General features: G+C 39.2%; 1 protein-coding gene across 2 annotated transcripts; it reads left to right on the plus strand.

Annotated features, from left to right (window-relative positions):
• The first annotated feature begins 2,450 nt into the window (after positions 1-2,450).
• Positions 2,451-18,266, plus strand: DDX3X (DEAD-box helicase 3 X-linked). 2 transcript variants are annotated; one of them, XM_017652507.3, is made up of 17 exons: positions 2,451-2,608; positions 6,123-6,180; positions 7,631-7,678; positions 9,477-9,609; positions 10,575-10,733; positions 10,815-10,914; positions 11,338-11,473; positions 12,564-12,649; positions 12,854-12,952; positions 13,062-13,222; positions 13,629-13,773; positions 13,866-14,010; positions 14,209-14,390; positions 14,475-14,592; positions 14,881-15,034; positions 15,316-15,455; positions 15,645-18,266. In XM_017652507.3, exons 1-17 carry the CDS (start codon positions 2,564-2,566, stop codon positions 15,722-15,724), a joined length of 1,989 nt encoding a protein of 662 aa, XP_017507996.1. In that variant the 5' UTR covers positions 2,451-2,563; the 3' UTR covers positions 15,725-18,266. The 2 variants fall into 2 exon arrangements, with proteins under 2 accessions (XP_017507996.1, XP_017507995.1); XM_017652506.3 differs by having other exon boundaries at positions 15,319-15,455.
• The last annotated feature ends 3,865 nt before the right edge of the window (positions 18,267-22,131 follow it).

Here is a 22,131-nt window from a genome sequence, read left to right on the forward strand (position 1 = left end):
GCAGGGGTTAATTGAAAATGGGAAGCTGTTGTACATTTTAATTCTTGTAGGTACTCGCATGGCAATACCCATTACAACGGTTCTACTCAAAAGTAAAATACAGCCCAGGACCAGGGTAGTCAGTACATCCTATTGTTGCTATATGCACTTAGAACTGGCAAAACGCACAGCTTTTCAATCTGTTTACCCTGGTCTATTTAAAAAGAAAACTGCAGCAAAACCATGCAAAAACACACCTCACCAATACTGCATGAGAATCCACAAATCTTAGGGCTGAAAGGGACCTAATGACCATTAAGCTTAATTGGTCTTAAGGGGGCATTGTGGAAATGTGTATTTTTGGTTGTCATAATGACTAGCAAGAGCTGCTGGCATTTAGTGAGCATGGACCAGCCATGCTTGATGTTCTACAATGCTGGTCAGTCCTTCATAATGAAGAATTGACACGTTGTACACTCACATAGGTGAAAAACTAGTTAATCGTAAGTCTAGAACTAACACTATTTTAGATACAAACAAAAGTATTTTTGCCCAGTTTTGACACACACTGAATTCTCTAGGAATGTAACTACTGTATCAGTTGGAAGAAGGTTACCGTTTTGTTTCAAACATTACCAAGACCTCACCATTTTGGAAAACGAGGTCACCAAAGGCACCGCAGCTTATGGTACTTTATTTGGGAAAACACACTTAATTTTGCATCTGCGACTGCACTGGGCAGGTATCTATCATCAGTTAAGTGTCCTCGTGTGGGAGCATTCACACATTAAAATACATTGTTTTATTATAATCACTTTTATTCTACAGTTAGATCATGTGGTTTTGAAACTCGTTGTTAGGTTTAGGTCATATTATCTATGATTTATTATGTGAGTATAGTTAAAGGGGGCGTTGCCAAATAGTTGTTATAAAAAGGAGCTGGGTCCTTTACAAGAGGTGTGGTCCTGCGGACTCCTTTTATAGGTAAGGAAATTGAGACCCAAAGCAGTTAAGCAACTTGCTCCAGGACACAAATGTTATATTATCTCCCTATTTCGTTAGAATTTCATTTTCAACTTTAAAAATTGGAAAGGGAGAGAAGTGGTAAGTTATGTGATGAGAATGACCTGTTCGAATTCTGGCAGCAGAAGACCCTTTGGGCGATGGTGTTAAACCCTATCATTTAGTTGTCAGGCTGGGGGTCAGAAGAGAGGGAGAAGGTGTTTACAAGAACCATGGTAAGTGCGGCCGCTCGCTTAAAGCCAAGGATCCACTAATCAACACATTTTCTCTGTTTAAGGGCCTGTGGCACTGAAGCTGGGACTAGAGTTGGCCTGCTTAGGAGTGGGCCACAACAAGGGGGTCCCTCAGACGGAAGAAACCCATTTTCTCCCATCCTCCACTCACTGCAGTGGACTGATGATCATCCCGGAGCACTTCCTTAGGCAGGCCCAGATGGCACCCAGCCACAATCATCCCCGACTCGCTAGGAGAGCCGTTCGCAGTCCCCAGGGTCCCCTAGTTGTGGGGGCAGCACCGCCGCGCCAGAGGCCACCGGCCAGAACCGCTGGGCGCCCCGCGAGAGGAAACTAGGGGGTCCTATGTAGCGATTGTTCTGGAGGAGGGCCGGGCTCCCAAGAAAGTGCGCAAACGCAGCTCACGTTTACCGCGTGACTATCTCATTGTTTCCTCACGGCGGGGAGCGGGGGAGTAGGACGGGAAAGGCAGTTGGGTTCCTAGGCGGCACCCCCGCTGCCTAGGCAACCGCGCTGTAAATTGTCCGGCCACCTACGCGCACCCCTTCACTTAGCCACCCCCCCGTCACCATGCCGCCCTTCTTCCTCCTCCTTTCCCCCTTCTCCTTTTACCCCTCTTCCTTCCCCCTTACCCCCCATTCCGAACAATTTCCCAGCTCCATAAAATGGCTACCACGGGCGACACATGGGGTCACGTGACCCACGGTACTCCCCGCTATGAGCCTCCTTTTGCCCAATTTCGAATTTGGGGAGGCTGCTGGCGGAAGAGCGAGGGCGGAGTAGTTCGAATAAATCTTACGACCTCTCCAAGTCTGGGAACTGAAAGAGAGAGCGCACGCTTGAAAGAAAGGAAAAGCGAAAACTAGGGGCATAGGGGGCGAAAAGGGAGAGACCTACGTAAAATTTTAAGGACTCCTAGCTGGTGGAAAGCGGGAGGCGACCAACTGTCGCGGAGAACTCCCAAGACAAGGTAGGTTATTAGCGGAACGCAGGGAAAGTGAAGCCCAGACGCATTGGACAGCATTTGGCTCTCAGAGCTCCAAGGTATGAGAAGCCGGGGACTGGACAGGCGAGAATATCTCGCGAGGTTATGACTGAAGGGGTGCTCAGTAGCTAGGCAGAAGTCTCCGCGGCAGGAGGAGTGCGGGTGTGAGAGGGAGGGTGCACGTCCTACGTGCTGACGTAGTGGTCAGTCGAGTGGGTATATAAGATCCGTGGCCGCGTCGTGCGCTCCTGAGCCGCAGTTCTCTCGTGAGAGGATATTCGCGGTGAACCAAACACACTTGCTCAGCAGCGGAAGACTCCCGAGTTCTCGGTACTCTTCAGGGATGAGTCATGTGGCGGTGGAAAATGCGCTCGGGCTGGACCAGCAGGTGAGCTGCAGTGAGCCTGCTGGGGTGGTTCCTGCCTGAATTCATTCCCTGACCTGAGGTGGCTTGTGGCGCAGCGCTAACTGGCACCCTCAGTTCCCAATTCTGGGTACCTCGGGCTGGCGAGTGTCAGTGCGCCAGGGCTTTAGGAGAACGAGAAGGTGGCAGGAATGCTGGCTGTGGCTGTCGCTTGTGCCGGGGCTCCGGCTTGGCCCGTGGTATTGTCCCCGGGTTGAGCACAATGGCGGCTTTTGTGTGTGCGTGTGTGCTGGCGGGCGGAGGGGGAGGGGCGCGCGTTCGCGCTCACACGCGCACGCGCGAACCTAGACTAATTAGTGACCCATGGGTGGTGCGGGGCGAGGTCGGGGTGGGGGGGGGGGTTGTGTGCGGCGCGGCCGTTGAGCGAGTGGGAACCCTTTTGGGCTTGAGAGCGTCGGACTTTATTGTGTGTGCTGTCCGGATTCCTGTCCGAGAAATCCGGCCACCTTGGTGTGTGCGCGCGTGAGCGGGGGTGGGGGGTGGGGGGGAAGGCGGCCTTGGAATGTGGGAGGGGGCGGTGCGGGGGATGGCCTTCACACGGGGTAATGGCGACGACCTCCTTTGTGTGGTGCTGGGCGGTGCTGTAGCTCACTAGCAGGAGACGCCCGTGCCAGCGGGCCCCGGGCCGGCGAGGGCCTGGAAAGGAGGATGGAATGGGCATCTTGTACTTCCCGGGCTTCCTTCCGCAGGCCTTTCCCTCCAGCTCGGTTTCGCAAGGCGGTGAGAGGCCCGGCGCCGTGGCCGGTGAGGCCTCGTTTCCGGAGTGGAAAGTTTTGTGACGCAGGAGATTCGGGGAGAAGTGGGGGGCGGGGAGGTAGTAATGGGCCGCTGCCTGCTCGCTGGCTCTGGGCGCTAGAGATAAAGAGGTTGAACTCTGCTGGGAGACATCGGGGTGGTTAGGGACCCGGTGCGGCCTTTTACTCGGCTAGTCACTGCGATTTAGCCGAGGGCTGCTCGTTTTTTGGGTGGCGCCACGGGTTGTATGAGTATCCTTATGTTAGTGACGTTTGATCCAGGAATCGGCCAAAGGAAAAATAGCTCGGAATGTGGCTTGGAGGAAATAAACAGTTTTGTTGTTGACTTGTTGCTGCCTGTGGAGTATAATTTTGAAACTGGTCAGAGGCTCCGGGTCTGTTAACTGGAGTCTCTAAGGGTTTGAGGGCAGAGGAGAGGGGAGAGATTTTAGGCTTGTGTGGCCAGAAGTCTGCATCCCTCTTAAGCGGTGGCCCCACACTAAGGATGAGCTCTTAAGTGGGATGTTTGAAGCCTTACTTTTTGCCTTCCACGAACTCCAGAATATCGTGAAAGGAAGTTTAGTAACAAATTAATTACAATGTGGTGATATGTAATATACTAATAGGGATTTAACGATTTGTTACTTTGGGAGCATTTTTTTCCATTAGTGAATCGATTATGTTAAATCCTCCAAACTGCTGACAAAGTCGTATGTTGAATGGAGCACTTAGGAAACCTGGTTATCAGGAGCACAATCTATCCCCCAGTTTGAACGTTTTCTGTATAGGTGGTGCCGTTTTTAAGATACTAGGCGGGAATCAACTTTATTTAAGATTGTAATTGATGTAATGCGAAAACAGTTTGCAGCAGAGTCGTTAGAATTAAGCAGCAAGCCAATTCACAACTGAGAAAATTGGGACAATGTAATCCTAACATTTTACAGTATCCTTAAAATGTTTTTTATAGTTAATATTGTCAAGTGTAAAATTAATAAAACAAGTGCAAAAGGAAAGTTTTTGTTTCTGTTGGGATTAAAGCATCAGTCGGTTGAGATGACGAACTGCAGAACGCATGCATGGCAGCGTTTTTGCTAATAGAAATTATGAAAATGAATTACATAAGAATGTAGTCTTATATTGTAATAGACTTTCTAAATTGATGGATAGTAACTGCACTAACAGAGGTGAGGATTTGATAATTTGTTGACATAACCGTGTAACTTGAACCACTTTGTTGTACATTTGAAACCAACATAAGATTGTATATCAACGATACTAAAAAAAAGTACGTAAAAAGTCTTAGGGTTCTCACTCTTCTTTTAATATTGAGCTTCTACTTCCAATTTTCAGACTCCATTGATGATAGCGCTTGCGATTCGACAGTTTCATCTCGAGCTTTTAACAAAGGACTGACAGTATAGCTTGCCCTTGAAAAACATGTAGCAAGAGTATTGGGACTTGGTTATAGCTTTACAAAGTTTCTTCTAGCACCTGTTTGGTTTTATTTATTTATTTATTTTTGCCATGTGACAGTTTCATCTTGAGGTTTTAACAGAGGACTTAAAGTATAGCATTGCTCTTGAAAAATATATAGCTTTACAAAGTTTCTTCTAGCACCTATTTTGTTTTTTTTTTTTTCAATGTGACAGTTTCATCTTGAGCTTTTAACAAAGGACTTAAAGTGTAGCATTGCCCTTGAAAAACATGTAGCAAGAGTATTGGGACTTGGTTATTTATATATATATATATATATATAGCTTTACAAAGGTTCTTCTAGCACCTGTTTTGGTTTTTTTTTTTTTTTTCAATGTGACAGTTTCATCTTGAGCTTTTAACAAAGGACTTAAAGTGTAGCATTGCCCTTGAAAAACATGTAGCAAGAGTATTGGGACTTGGTTATTTTTGTATATATATATAGCTTTACAAAGTTTCTTCTAGCATCTGTAGTTTTTTTTTCCTTACCACTTTTAAGTATTATCTGGTTCGTTGTTACACAATGCGATGAACGGGAAGGTAGGTCTTTTTGTAGAATTTGAGGCTTCAGTTATCAGAGTAAGGTGGGCAGAAATGGAGTTTAGAAGGCAGTAAAAGGTGTCCTACTCTTTAAGAGCCTTGAATGCCAGTTGTGCCATGTCTTCTCTGAATTTCTCAGTCATGAAAATGGGAGAATAGGTACCTACATCACAGGGTTGTGCTTAAATAACATAGTGCTGCCAAGTGATGGATATATTAATTTTTTAAGAGTGCTATCAATTAAAAATACTTGTGTGATACTGAGGGATAAAGGAACTAAGGAATGGTTAATTTTGTTCTGATGTTTTCAGGTGTCCTTTGTAGATTTAAAATTCAAGTGGAAAGTTGGTGGCATTGGAAACATCTGCAAAATAGATTGGAGCTATAAAATGAATCCTTTGCCTAAAGACACATTAAAATGTTTAATTAAATATAAAATAGACATGTAAAAACAATTTTAACTTCTTGCTTTGACTATGGAAAATGTTAACAATGAAAATTCACTTTGAATGAATGACTTAAATTTGGATCCAGAATCCATGGTGCCTTTTGTTGTTTTTTTTTTTGAATTTTACGGTCTTAAAAGCCTATTGTCACGTTAAGTGTTTCACATTAGCTCTGTGAGGCAGGCAGCAACTAGAGGTGGTAAATGCGGGAGGGCAGGACTAGTTTTCTCTTACTGTAATTTAATGTGAGCACACAGGCTGCTAACCATTTAACTCTCTTTCTAGTTTGCTGGCCTAGACCTGAACTCTTCAGATAATCAGAGTGGAGGAACTACAGCCAGCAGTAAGTACAACATTTTATGAATTTACTGAATATTAGAGCTTTAATACCTTAACGTTTCATGCCTTATTTAAAATTTAAGAATTTCTCCTAAATCTTTACTGTGTAAAGAATTAGTATTCAGCTTTATGTAGAAATATGTAGTACTTAAAAGCATTGTAGCCTTTTGTTAATAATAGGGACTGGTTTTTCTTGAATAAAAACAATCATTAGAAGGAACGTTATGCAACACACAAATTATATTTAAATTAAGCAATCCTGAACCCAGCTTAGAGGTGGTGGGGATGTGTTTATCCCTATTGGAGTGAATTTACTAGAATTAAACTCAATAAAGGGCACATTGACATTCATTAGCTACTGCTATTCCTTGCCCTCGAACATGAGACTTACTAATAGAACAAGGCTATCCTGAATCTTGGGGTGGTGGTTAGGATTTTAAATGATAAATTGTTACATCATTATTTTGAAAAGTCAAATATTTTTTTAAAAGTTTATTTCATTTTAAGAGGGGTGTTTTGGAGACAGGTTAGAAATTAGTATTAACAGTATAGGGATCTTGGTTTATTATTTGGTAATAGATTTGCTTCAGGTCTTTTCTTACCTATTAACCAAAAAAATAATTAGTTCAGGCTGTAGGGTCTGAAAGCACTGTGTGTTACATAGTAAATGGTGTGTCCTCATAGGTAAGAAGGGCCTCTTTGGGCACAAAGTTATTTGGTATTTGTTTTAAATTTCACTTTATTTGCCATGCTGAGAATCTTTTAGGAATTGATTATCCTAATAGAGATCTTTAATATTTAATTTAATCCAGAAGTGAAAAAGCAAGTTAAATTGCAGATTTATTAGTAATAAAGCGAGTCAACCTTACTTGGTATGTATGCATTATTTGCTATGTCAATGCTGTATTCTTGCCTGCATGCAAAACAGTTGACTTTCTTTAAATTTAGCAAGCCCGAGTTAAAACTCTCAATTCCTTGAAATCTTCCCCTTTGCAGTTTTTCTGTGTATGTATAGATAGTCTGTGTTTTAAAACTTACAATGATAGAAACAAAAAGCACTCTTAGTGGCTAATTGCATGATTTATTTATTACACAGTAGTTTTTCAGGTTGTTAAAGTAATAACTTAATGTAACTTTTTGTTTTATGATAGTCCTCTGAAATTATAGCAGGCCTTTTAAAAAATTGCATTAACCACACGGGGCAAGTTAAATTATTTGTGAATTTCAATTGCTAGGTTCCAAGTCATTTTTGTTTACAAAATGTGTCCTCTCCCTTTAAAGGTCTTAAAAGAAGCAGTAACTGTTTAAAGTAAAAGTAGATTTATTTTTTTCCCCTTCTCACAGACTGGAAGGCTACAGATTTTTTAATTTTCTAGGACTAATTTTTAATAGCACAAATCTTGGTAAAAAGCTTTTTGAAGTTTTGGTGTTTATTTTTACATTATTTCTTTCAGAAGGGCGCTATATTCCTCCTCACTTAAGGAACAGAGAAGCTACTAAAGGTAAATAAATCCTTTAAGCAACTTTGTAGACTTAAATTGTTGCAGTGCTTTAGAAGTTGGAGCCTAGGGAAAATGAGGCACATTTGGAAGTATGTAAACATGTGCTCTCCTCTGCTTCCGTTGTAACTGGTTCACATATTAGGGCTTACTCTGAAAAACTCGTCTAACATCACTGGGAAATTCTGCCTTTTCTATGTGGAATTCTAATGAGGCCAAGGGCATGATTTTGTACAATTTCACTAGCCTTGTGCTTGATCTGTGTAATTATTCACAGCATGATATCAATTTGAGAAAGATGGGTAGGCACTCTACTATGTAAAGCAAATGCAAGGTGATAACACAGTTATTTCTATCTTACAGGAGTGCCAAAACAAAGATGGGGTTATTGCAGAATAATTAACAAGTAAACTTGGGAGTGATTCTCTGGTTGCATCTCCTTGCCTTAACTGCTTCATTTGAAAGGTTTTGTCAGACATGTATCACAATACTTTGTCTTTTCCCATTGTTTACAACGTGTAGTGGTAGAAAACTCATAGATGTCTCATTATGGGGACAACTGTTTAGATACTATATATTCCACAAAATAGGTGATCTGGGATTTGGAGGAAAAGGGAAGGTCAGGAAAACTAAGTCAAGAAGGGGAGGAGGTTACTGGTAAAGAAGGCAGAATTGGAAGGGTGGAGAGTCCTCAGGAGCACATAGTTTTGCTATCATTCTTCCATACCCATGTATCCTCTGTATTGGCTTCACTGTCCCTGGCAGTACATAGATATAAAATCTCTTGTAATTTCTGGGTTCTTTGTATCATTCATTTTAGTCATTTCAGAGTTTATCTTTATCATCATGGGTTCCCTCATTATTCTTTAGAATGTACTAACTGAAATAGACCCCCAAGTATATTTAGTGCTTTTTCTCCTTAGTTGCAGTGACAGGAATCAAAGGAAGTGAGAAGTGAGTATCAGGTTTTAGAGCTGAAAGAGGTCTCAGAAATCTAACTCAACTATTTTTAGCTAAGGCTTTTTTGATCACCTGGCTGGCTAATGGTAGAGGCATAAGGCAGGAGGAAAGTAACTTAATTAACTTGGAAATGATGTATAGTTAATGTCGCTGAAGCTAGCTAAATCCTCTACATCTCTTCAAACCTGTCCAGGCTAATTTATACCTTTTATCCCCTCTTACTCAATGTTTATAGCTGTGCTGTACCCTAGGAACCTGTCCACACTAGGAGTGTAGGGCTGAAGATTTTCTTTTTTCTAGGTATTCCTGATTTTCATCTGACAGTGTGTATCTCATGTGAATAGAGCACTGTTCTTAAACTCTTTATTTATTATTGAAACTAAAAAATAACTGTTAAACCAAGTAATGATACTCTTAATGTTTCAAATAAATATCATCTCTAGGAAACAGTTGAGACAAATGGAACTATTCCTTAGTAAACTCATTCACGTCTATAAAATGAATGGAAATTAAATTGTGGTTGACGTGTACTAATACCATAATCATGTTACAGGCAAAGCTGTTAACCTTTTAGAGCTGGTTTTCATTCAAACTGTCAGATTGCTTGGTTTAGTATACAGTTTTTTCTTGTGCAGAGAAAGGTACCAAAAAATTGTGTGTGCCAGTGTAAACCAGCTCTTGTTGGTCTTCTTCGAGTGCTGAGATAGGAATATTTCCACTGTGCATCCAGTCCACAGAGATAAGAAACAGTGGAGGGCTTCAAATTCAGAAACATAAGAATCATGTTAATGTATTCCGATTTTTAATTAATACAATAAAATGGGTTTGTGCTTTGTTGAAGGATTCTATGATAAAGACAGTTCAGGGTGGAGTTCTAGTAAAGATAAGGATGCATACAGCAGTTTTGGATCTCGTAATGATTCAAGAGGGAAGTCTAGTTTCTTCAGTGATCGTGGGAGTGGACCAAGGGGAAGGTAAGTGATCTCTTCGCACCTTACATATGTAAAATATTAGCAATTTAGGAATTGGTCTTTAATTTGATTAAGTCCTAATGCTTGTACACCGGCCATTAAGCATATTTTCACCTTAATAGACTACTTATTTGGATGTTATGTAGTATGTCTATTTAATTGCATTTTCTTAGCTGTGAGAGGTCTTTACTGAATTGAACTTGTTACATAGAAATTAGGTGGGGGTAAGGATTTAATACGTGGGCATAATGCAGTCAGTTACTGTTACATTTTTCTAGTTTTACATATTCTGTTTCAAAAGAGTATCTAGTGCAGGGCCTACTTTGGTTGAGATTTTTGTGGATAGTCTTCTATATGACAATTTTCAACACCTTCTATTTTTGATTACGCAATTGTGGTGAACTGACCTCATGTGCCTAATAGCTGTGGTTAGTCCTGTGTGTTCTGATATTTCGCAAACATGCCTAAAACTCTAAAAACATCCTAATTCAGGTAAGGATTATTTTTTAACTTTTACCCAAAGTCTGTCACACAGGTGAATTGTCCTTTAAATGACATCCTAGTATAAACTGGGACAATTGAATGGTGTGCTTTTTTTTTCCCTCTTTTCCTTACATTAAATACATTTGGATGAGAACCTCAAAAGTTTAAGCTCAAAAAAAAAAGTTTAAGCTCCATGATTTCAAGTACATGAGTTGATTCTTATTTCAGCATGTATGAAGCCTGTGCAGGCTGTATAATTTTATAGAAATAAAGGAGTGTACTGATTTTAGAAAATAAAGTTACATAAATGTTATATAGAGGGCTTTATTTGTCAAATAAGAATAAGCCAGAATTGGACTATTAACATTCTTGAAGTTAGCCATAATGAATGATACATTTTTTTCCTAGGTACAGTTCTAAAATAGTGGTAGGAATCTGATAACGGTTAAATGGTATGATTCTGATAAACTGCTTATGCTGTTCAGGTTTGATGATCGTGGACGGGGTGACTATGATGGCATTGGCAGCCGTGGTGACAGAAGTGGATTTGGCAAATTTGAACGTGGTGGAAATAGTCGCTGGTGTGACAAATCAGATGAAGATGATTGGTCAAAACCACTCCCACCAAGTGAACGCTTAGAGCAGTAAGTATTTGAAATGTGTGTCTGTTGCAACAAAGTCTTATTAGATAGTATGCTAGCAAACTTACCAATCTTTGTTTTCAGGGAACTCTTTTCTGGAGGCAACACTGGGATTAATTTTGAGAAATATGATGACATTCCAGTTGAGGCAACAGGTAACAACTGTCCTCCACACATTGAAAGTGTAAGTATTTTTGCTTGACGATTTAAGACATAGAGGGAAGTAAGTATAAGTGTTTTCACAGCACATCAAAATGAGATGGGCTTCCTAAAGGCATATATAAACCATGCCTACTTTATTTTAACAAATCATTAAAGTTACTTTAGAAACCTACCTCATTGGTTTGTGGAAAAGGAGAGATTGAGTTCAATGTCACCATTAATAATTTGAAATAGAAAATGGGTCAAACATAGGAAGAACCCAGAACTTGTCCAGTGTAGAGTAAGATTAGGGGTTTGATTTTATTCAAAATGTAGCAAAATTTTTTACTTAAAGCAACTGTACACTAAAGTATAAACTAGCAATTTGTTTTCCATTATCAGTTTAAAATAAAATGGCTCCAAATACTTTTTCTAGCTATTTTAACAATGTTGAATTTCTTGACAGTTCAGTGATGTTGAGATGGGAGAAATTATTATGGGAAACATTGAGCTTACTCGCTACACTCGCCCGACTCCAGTGCAGAAGCATGCCATTCCTATTATCAAAGAGAAAAGAGACTTGATGGCTTGTGCCCAAACAGGTAAGCTCACTTGATAAAAAAAAATTATCAAGTATACCTTAACTGCGCTTGCTCTTATAAAACTAGTACCAAGAAAAAAATGCACAGATCTGAGTTTGATGGGGAAGCTTGAGTCCTGTATGTGTAGCCTGACTGATAAACTTTGGTACAGGTAAGGAGTAAGTAGTTGGTGGTATCTCTTGTCTTAGATTTTTGGAACCTTTCATTAGGGCATTTTGGGGAAGCCTATAGAAAGTCATCAGCCTGATGCTGCTGTAAAAGGGGTAAAATTATTGTGATTGTAAAGGTGGGAAAGTTAGCACTTTAACATTGTATCTGGAATAAGAAAGGAGAACAGCCTGTGATCCATGGGAATGTGGCTGAGAAAAAGGTGCCTCGGTATTTAAAGGAGCACCTCCTGTCTTTTGGGAAACGAGAAAGTTAACCTCTGAATTGAATACATACTTTACTATATCTGTGTGTTTGACCAGTTTGAAAGTGGGTGGTGAAATTCCCCCCATTAAAAATAACATAGCACTTGAGTCATTTGGTATCTTTCCCTATGGAAGAGTGAGAATGTCAAACTTTGTATATTATCAATATACAGTACCTACAAGGAAGTGTTAAGAAATTGAAATTGACACCACTTCTGAGGCAAAATTCATGCTCTTTTTACAAACACAAATGGAAAGAAGTGAATACTACATTGTTACTGATCAGAGTTTGGTATACTTTTTCTGTAAAGAAACAAAACAGACTTGGTTTTATGGGCTACATGGTCTCTGTTGCAACTACTTAGCACGCTGTAGTGGGAAAGCAACTGTAGCTGACCTGTAAATTACTGGACATGGCTGTATTCCATGAAAGCTTTATTTCCAAAGTTAAATAGGCTGTGCCTTAGTTTACTAACTCCTGTTCAGATGGACCAAAGAGTTCACTTCTTGGTATTTTTAACTTAGCTGTTAATCTTCAGAACATTTATTTAGGCATAAAGTAGAATTACTAATTAACTAATAACAGGGCAGTTAAAAAATGCTCACCTGCCAATATTTATTCAAAAATAATAAAAGCATGTTTTTCTGTAATTGAACAAATACTCTTTCTCAAACAGGATCTGGAAAAACTGCAGCATTTCTCTTGCCCATCTTGAGTCAGATTTATTCGGATGGTCCAGGCGAGGCTTTGAGGGCCATGAAGGTAAGTATTTATAAAATGGGAAATTGCTCTAGAACGTTGTAGGTAGCTGTTGGGAGAGCTTTCTAGATGATACTAAGACTTGATTTCAACCCATCTAATAGCAGTTTTCAGGTGTTAATCCATAAATTACAGAAGGGGGGAATTATGTTATAATAAACCCTTTAAAAAGGATGCTGAGAGTTTAATTTACAAGTTATTTCTTAGGAAAATGGACGGTATGGGCGCCGCAAGCAATACCCAATCTCCTTGGTATTAGCACCAACTAGAGAATTGGCAGTACAGATCTATGAGGAAGCCAGGAAAGTAAGTATGCATTTCAGTGATTATTGGCTTTCTCATTAATTCTAAAGAAATGTTTAATGACCATGTCAACATGTTGGTCTTGAAGCTGATAAAATTTCTTTGCTTATAGTTTTCATACCGATCTAGAGTTCGTCCTTGTGTGGTTTATGGTGGTGCTGATATTGGTCAGCAGATCCGAGACTTGGAACGTGGATGCCACTTACTAGTAGCAACTCCGGGGCGTCTAGTGGATATGATGGAAAGAGGAAAGATTGGATTAGACTTCTGCAAGTATGTTAATTTTTAAATGTATGGAATGTAACATTTTTTGAATTAACGGCCACAGTTCTGTGGTACTTAACTAGCATTGTCTAAATTACAGAATTGAGAAGTGATTTGTTTTAGTCTTATAACTTCCAAAACGTTTGCTTATTGTAATTTTAATGTTGAAAAATCAGTGACATTTTTAGTCACTGTAGAAGCTGAAAATGATCAGACTGTGGGACAGAGTCAAGTAGTAAGGGCCAATTTGGTTGTGTGATCTTGGGTGATTTATATAGTGGCAAAAATCCCATGTACATGTGTCAGAGCGTGTGGTGTGTGTGTTTACCTGAGTGAGTATGTAATTGTAGTTAATGGATGCTGCTATACTTACATATTTTTTCTTAAATTCTAAACTGAATCTTTCTTATGATAGATACTTGGTGTTGGATGAAGCAGATCGGATGTTGGATATGGGGTTTGAACCTCAAATCCGCAGAATAGTTGAACAAGATACTATGCCACCAAAAGGAGTCCGCCACACTATGATGTTCAGTGCTACTTTCCCTAAGGAAATACAGGTATTCTTTTTTTCCATACAGGTATACTTGATACTGCAAATTGATTTTCTCAGGAACTTTCTCAGTAGATTAATGATTTTTTTTTCTTTCAGATGCTTGCTCGTGATTTCTTGGATGAATATATCTTTTTGGCTGTAGGAAGAGTTGGTTCTACCTCTGAGAACATCACACAGAAAGTAGTTTGGGTGGAAGAGGCAGACAAACGATCATTTCTGCTTGACCTTCTAAATGCAACAGGTAAAAATATGAATAATTTTGGTGTCACTCTGGTGGCTTAGGTAATGAGAATCTATTTAGATCACCTTTATTGCTTTTTCTCCCCATTCAAAACATTCAGTTAAAATCTATTTTAATTGCCTCTATTTGCGTGCTTACAGAGTAAAAGAGAACTAAACCACTACTAGTGACCAGAACTTTATAATTTTTCAAATTTAGGCAAGGATTCACTGACTTTAGTGTTTGTGGAGACCAAAAAGGGTGCAGATTCTCTGGAAGATTTCTTATACCATGAAGGATATGCTTGTACCAGTATCCATGGAGACAGATCTCAGAGAGATCGAGAAGAGGCCCTTCACCAGTTCCGCTCAGGAAAAAGCCCAATTCTAGTGGCTACAGCAGTATGTATAATACAATCTCATTGTCAAGTTCATGTTCAGCTACTGGCTTTAAGTGGGCAGTATATAACAATAGTTATTTTCCAGGTAGCAGCAAGAGGACTTGACATTTCAAATGTGAAACATGTTATCAATTTTGACTTGCCAAGTGATATTGAAGAGTATGTACATCGCATTGGCCGTACAGGACGGGTAGGAAACCTTGGTAAGTGTTTGGTTATTTGATGGTTTGGGTGTCTATTTTCTAGTGTCATCTAATGCAGCAAAGAACTTCTCAGGATCTTTAAGAACTATTTTCAAGGAATGCAGCAAAAATGTAATTCAGCAGTAGAAGTGACAGAAAAGTCAGGTTTTGTTCAAAGAATTTTGAGTTGGTTAAATAGCGAATTGTCATTTTTTTTAGTATTTTACTTAATGTTCTGCATAGGAAAGTAAGAATACTCTGCTACTTAATGGAAAGCCTTAATTTGCATGCTTTTTGGGACTGTTTTAGGCCTTGCCACCTCATTCTTTAACGAGAGGAACGTAAATATTACAAAGGATTTGTTGGATCTTCTTGTTGAAGCTAAACAAGAAGTGCCATCTTGGTTAGAAAACATGGCTTACGAACACCACTACAAGGGTAGCAGTCGTGGACGATCTAAGAGGTGAGGTACAAGTGGTTTATGGTGAAGGGGGGATGGGTGCTGTGTCCAAAGGGAATTTCCAAGTATTTAACAAGCTTAATTTTCTTAGACTGCCCAGATCCTCTGGGTAAGAAATAATAATCATTAAGGCCCTTAAAAATTACTGTTAGGGAAAAAATAGGGCTTGTTGGGGAATGGTTGGAATTGAAAAATCAAAAAAAGTTGATTTTTTTGGTCATTGGGAATTGGGGTAGTGAGTAGAATTTCATCTTGGTGTGAACCAACACATTGTATCCTCGTAGTAGTAGATTCAGTGGAGGATTTGGTGCCAGAGACTATCGGCAAAGCAGCGGGGCCAGCAGTTCCAGCTTCAGCAGCAGCCGAGCCAGCAGCGGTCGCAGTGGTGGAGGCGGCCATGGCGGCAGCAGGGGCTTTGGTGGAGGTAATGCTGAGTTTTCACTGTGTGTCTTTGGGAAGGGTTTTTTCCTTTCAGCCGTCTTTTTAAGAGGGGAAGTTCAGCCCTGTAGATACTTTTTCTTAATTTTACATCACAGTACTTAAAGAAGGGAAAGGTTGTTTTTAACAGCAGTGACTTAATTCATTTTTTCTCTTTTTTTAAATCTCTCATTAGGTGGCTATGGAGGCTTTTACAACAGTGATGGATATGGAGGAAATTACAACTCCCAGGGGGTTGACTGGTGGGGTAACTGAACCTGCCTTGCAGTAGGTCACCCTGCCAAACAAGCTAATATGGAAACCACATGTAACTTAGCCAGACTATACCTTGTGTAGCTTCAAGAACTCGCAGTACATTACCAGCTGTGATTCTCCACTGAAATTTTTTTTTTAAGGGAGCTCAAGGTCACATGAAGAGATGAAAGGAACAATCAGCAGCCCTGTTCAGAAGAAGGTGGTTTGAAGACTTCATTGCTGTAGTTTGGATTAACTCCCCTCCCGCCAACCCCCATCCCAAACTGCATTTATAATTTTGTGACTGAGGATCATTTGTTTGTTAATGTACTGTGCCTTTAACTTTAGACAACTTTTTATTTTGATGTCCTGTTGGCTCAGTAATGCTCAAGATACCAATTGTTTTGACAAAATACATTTACTGAACTTGGGCTAAAATCAAACCTTGGCACACAGGTGTGATCAACTTAACAGGAATCATCGATTCATCCATAAATACTATAAGGAAAAAACTTAAGTGGTAGCCTGCATTAGGGCTTTTTGATACTTGCAGATTGGGGGAAAACAAACAACAAATGTCTTGAAGCATATTAATAAAATTAGTTTCTAATGTGGCAAACTGTATTAAGTTAAAGTTCTGATTTGCTCACTCTATCCTGGATAGGTATTTAGAACCTGATAGTCTTTAAACAAGCCATTCCAGTCATGATGAAGTGATGTATGGATACATGCATACATTCAAAGCACTGTTTTCAAAGTTAATGCAAGTAAATACAGCAATTCCTCTTTCAATGTTTAGGCAGATCATGATGAGCTAGCCAAATGTGGGCATACTATTACAGGGAAAGTTTAAAGGTCTGATAACTTGAAATAGGGTTTTAGGAGAATTCATCTACTTAGACTTTTTAAATGCCTGCCATAAAGAAATTTAAATGGTAGAATGGCTGACCACAGCAATGACCAGCCCTCATTTGGGCCTTGGAAGATTTTTGGTCTAATAACGCATGCTAGTGTTGATGTTTTTTGGTCAAGAGGGTATGAACAGGAAGAATTAATGCAGCAGGCTTTATTTTAAATGCCGATTCACATTACTCTGTTAAAGCTGCGTTGAGATGTTAAACTGGCTTACTATAGACTTTATAAAAATGGCTCCAGAAGAGTAACAAACTGAAATCTTTGAGATCACACAGGTTGGAAATATGTACATAACTGCACAAGGTGTCAATTCTGCTATATAGTGCAGTTTTAGTCAGTTTTAGTTGCATAGGTTTCCATTGTATTTATAGTCTGTTTATGCTAAATCTGGCCAAAGATGAGCATTGTCCACCACTAAAATGCCTCTGCCACTTCGAATTCTGTGCTAATTTTGTGGCCAGAATGCAGTGATGAAAACGCTCCATCTTTATATAGTGGCATAGGAAGATGGCAAAAATTTCCTAAAGTGCAATAGATTTTCAAGTGTATTGTGCCTTGTTCTAAAACTTTTATTAAGTAGGTGCACTTGACAGTATTGAGGTCATTTGTTATGGTGCTATTTCAATTAGTCTAGGTTTAGGCCCTTGTACATTTTGCCCATAACTTTTTACAAAGTACTTCTTTTATTGCACATTCAGAGAATTTTATATATATGTCTTGTGTGCGTGTCCTTAAACTTCCAATCTTATTTTGTCTCGGAGATGGTTGAACGCAGCTTGTCTAGGAAGGGGATGGGACTAGATTCTAAAATTTATTTGGGACCATGGGAATAATAGTTAGGAAGAAAACTATTTGCACACAACAGATTTCTAGATACTTTTTGCTGCTAGTTTTATGTAATATTTATTGAACATTTTGACAAATATTTATTTTTGTAAGCCTAAAAGTGATTCTTTGAAAGTTTAAAGAAACTTGACCAAAAGACAGTACAAAAACACTGGCACTTGAATGTTGAATGTCACCGTATGCGTGAAATTATATATTTCGGGGTAGTGTGAGCTTTTAATGTTAAGTCATATTAAACTCTTAAGTCAAATTAAGCAGACCCGGCATTGGCAGTGTAGCCATAACTTTCTGATGTTAGTAAAAACAAAATTGGCGACTTGAAATTAAATCATGCCAAGGTTTTGATACACTTGTCTTAAGATAATGAAACACTTCAAAACACTTGATATGAAGTGTCCAGATGCTCAGATGTTTGTTGCGTGAGTTTTGTTTAGTTGTGTGTTTTTTTTTTTTCAGTGAATGTCTGGCACATTGCAATCCTCAAACATGTGGTTATCTTTGTTGTATTGGCATAATCAGTGACTTGTACATTCAGCAATAGCATTTGAGCAAGTTTTATCAGCAAGCAATATTTTCAGTTAAGGTTTCAAAAATCACAAGATTGGATTTAAACTTGCTGAATGTAAACATTGAACCTCAAGTCACTGTAGCTTTAGTAATTGCTTATTGTATTAGTTTAGATGCTAGCACTGCATGTGCTGTGCATATTTTATTAAAATAAAAAGTTGAGCTGCACAGTCTCCTTTGTTGTTACCAATTGTGGTTCATTACTAGAGGTGAAAATAAAGTGCTCTTGCCTGAAGATTGTAAGATGTAATTTTTTTCGTTGCCATCCCCTGCTGGTTTTGAGATGCCTAGATTCTGAAATTTATTTGAGACCATGGGAATAATAGTTAGGAAGAAAACTATTTGCACACAACAGATTTCTAGATACTTTTTGCTGCTAGTTTTATGTAATCATTGAACATTTTGACAGTTCACTCTGGTACCGTAAGTATTTGTAATGAAAGATGAAGATGGTGTTACTTTGGAACACAGAACAGGATTTTTTGTAATAAGTGGACATCTGAAAGGGCCTTGATGTAAAGCATGTATTACAAACTGGTTTGTACTTTAAACAGCTTAATAGGTGTGGGAATTTATTCTTTGAAGTATTTGACATGAAGGATGGTTGAACAGTGGAAGAATGAACTGGGTAAAACCAAATGTGTTAGTAATCCAAGTGATGGTATATCTAGAGATCAAGAATGAAAGGTCAGGGTGTAAGGGATGGCATGGGTGCCCCCTCCCTGCCTTCAGTTTTTACTGGCATCTGTTATTACCAAGTGTTGCTGGGAAGGCTGTTAACAACAGGAGGTAGTGTGAGAGCCATAGCCGAATAGATAAAAAGTAGTTAGTTGGGATCATAGGAAATGGGTATCAGGTTTGGGGTCAAACTGAAGAGGTTCAACCTAATGAAAATAGATTCAGTTTTTCAGTTAGGGATTGCAGTATAACTTTGTATGTATGTTGTAGAATAGGTGTTTCTGGATAGTTAAGATAATTTCAGTGTTAGTCATGATCTCAAAGCAAGCCTGTTTTTAGGGCAGAATTTGGGAGTATCATGCCATACTGATTTTGGAGATGGGAGAGAGGAAGGTTAAGTCAAAAGAGATTGTTAGGATGGCTAAATTGAAAGTCAATCGCTGAAGATACAGAAGCAACCTAAGTGTCAATCAGTAGGTGAAGGGATGAAGATGTACACAATGGATTATTCAGCCATAAGAAGAAAAACCTTCCATTTGCAACAACATGGATGGAGCTAGAGGATATGCTCAGTGAAATAAGCCAGGTTGAGAAAGCCAGGTACCAAATGATACGCATTTGTGGAGTGTAACAACGAAACAGACTTCAAGAAAAAACTAGCAGTTACCAAAGGGAAGAGGTTGGGGAGGCTGGGTTGGAGGGAGGGGGAAGGGGATTAAGGGGCGTCACAATTACTGCACACAATGTAGATGGGTCATGGGGAGGACAGTATAGCACAGAAGTAGTGACTAGCATCTTAACGCTGATGGACTGACTGCAGTGGGGTGTGGGGGGGACTTGACAGTATGGGTGAATGCAGTAACAATGTTGCTCATGTGAAACCACAAGATTGTATATTGATACCTTAAAAGTAAATGGCTGAAAGTGGTTCAAATAGTTAAATAGGATCCTAAGGTTCGTTCAAGATGCGTTTTATGTAAATTCTGATAAGAGTGACCCTTTAAGAATTATCTGCTGTGGGGGAACTGCCTAAATTGTCAATTGTTTGGGATTATTTCTAGTCTAGCAAGGTTAAAATGATAGCCCAAGGTTATTTGCAAACTATATGTAGTGTAAACTACAGCACACTAAAATGCTGCTGTCCTCCCCCCCGTTAAAGTGTTCATGGGTCTTCCCATCTCTTAGCTGAATTTCAACACCAGTTAATTTTTTTCCCAAAAGTAACTTATGGGGAACGTTTGAAAATGTCCCCTGTCTAAGCTTGATACAGATGTTTTGTTTCCCTTTCTCCTATGCTCTTTTAAGTGACGGGATAGAGGGGTAAACAGGCTCAATCTTTGAAGCTCAGTAACTAAGCTGTGTGCGTGTTGACAGTGGTCTCCACTTCCCTCCCTAGTAATGCAGAGGTTTCCGGCACTGCAGTTAGAAGACTAAAATTTTTAAGAATTTTTTTTCACATTTTGCTCTTCTGTTGTCAACATGATTCTGGGTATGTTTAAACCTGCTTAGCTTCACATCTTGTCTTCATACATCAGCTTGTGATCTATATTTTAGCATTTTTTGTCTGTTTCTAATGTAGAATCTTCTCTCCATGGTGACTTTTCCATTTCTTTCCTCATTTTTAGCGGTTTGAGTTTTGCCTACTTACACCTGACTGGGTTGTCTTTAGGATAATTCTGAAATAGAGTTATTTTGACACAGCACTGTACTTCATTATATTGTGGAAGCACATGGGTAATGCTGAAATAGTTATTTTGACACAGAGCACTGTGCTTCATTATATTGTGGAAGCATATTTTGTGATGTGGAAACGTTCATTATGAAAATATAAAACCACATTTAAAATGAGATGTCTCAAAACAACAGTTAAACAGATTTACCATGTGACTCAGCAATTTTGCTCCTAGGAGAATTTTACCCAGGAGAAATAAGCCTATAATTTATGTTTGCATGTGAAAATAACATTCATAGTAACTAAAAAGTGGAAACAACCTCAATGTCAATCAACTGGTGGATGGATAAACAATGTATATACACATAATGGAGTATTGTTTTGCTGTTTATTGTCTGGAGACCCAACCACATCCCTAATTTCCTTCCCCCTCAGAGGGTTATGGGCGGGGACTGTCAGTACTGTGACATGTCTGTATTCTAAGATACTCTGGATATTTGTCCAATTTCCTGATTTTATTGTTCAGATAAAGTATGGTTTGTAATCTGGGGTTGTTCCAGTTTTCCTTGTTATACAGAGTATGTCATTTTTTAGATACAGTTAAAAATGCCTCTTCAATCTTTGGAAATTTTCATTCTTTTTCCATTCTTACTCTAGGTTGCTCTACATATTTGGAATTTCGACAACCCATCTCATTTACCTGACATAAAAGTTGAGTGGTACTCAGAATGGTCTCTGAACCACCACTCCTGATCCAGTCATTGGATAGCATCTAGGGTTATCTCATAGACTGTAGTGTAAAGGCTGATCTAGGGCTCATTCAAAAGCTGATTTGGTGTCTGCTGAGTATCGGGGAGTGAAGCGATGAATTCAGGTACAGTCCTTGCCCTCTTGGAACCTAGTGTTTCTTTTGTGGTTTTCCAACTGGATGTTGCAACAGAAGACTTGGGAAATTATTTTGTGCAACTCTAATAGAATCCATCTCTTGGGTTCACTCAGGACTCTATTTTGCTTTTGCTTTTGTTTTTATTCCTAACTCTCCAGGCAATTGTGCAGCAAACTTAGGTATGGAGTTCACTGTTCTCTACCTGTTATCATCTGTTCCAAAACTTCCAATTGCCATTACCATGTTTCAGGTATTTCATGGCAGAAGCATCTCCATATTTCAAATTATAACTGCAACCAAATTAATGACATCTACTAAGAGGCCCCTATGATGTCATACTAGTCTGTGGTAGCAGCTTTTAACTTACGTCCTACGCCTTATACTGAGCTGAATACAATGATCTTGTCCAGGTGCATCCTACACGCTTGCTTTTGCCTTAGTTTTTGTTCACCCTGTTGCAACTAGAATTGGAGATAAATCAACAAAGTAATTTTATATATTGCAGTCAGAATATTAAGCTGCCATTTACAATTACTAGTGATGTGAAGGAAATGATTAATAGGTGGAGGAAAAAATAGGTTATAACGAGTGTGCAGAATGATCTCAACTACTTTGAAATACACAGAAGACTAGAAATCTGCTGAAACTGTTGACAGTTACTCTGAAGTTCATGATTTTCTGCTTCAGACTTCACTGAATAACTTATAATTTGAATGTATTTTCTAATAAAATAGGTTTTTTGATTTTTTTTTAGTTTGAAATAATTATGGATTCACAAAGAGTTGCAAAATTAATACAGAGAGGTCCTGTGTACCCTTACTCAGTTTCCCCCATATTCCTGTGTGTGTAGTTCTATTACACAGT

Source organism: Manis javanica, chromosome X (genome assembly GCF_040802235.1).
Source record: "Manis javanica isolate MJ-LG chromosome X, MJ_LKY, whole genome shotgun sequence".
Taxonomy (NCBI): Eukaryota; Metazoa; Chordata; class Mammalia; order Pholidota; family Manidae; genus Manis; species Manis javanica.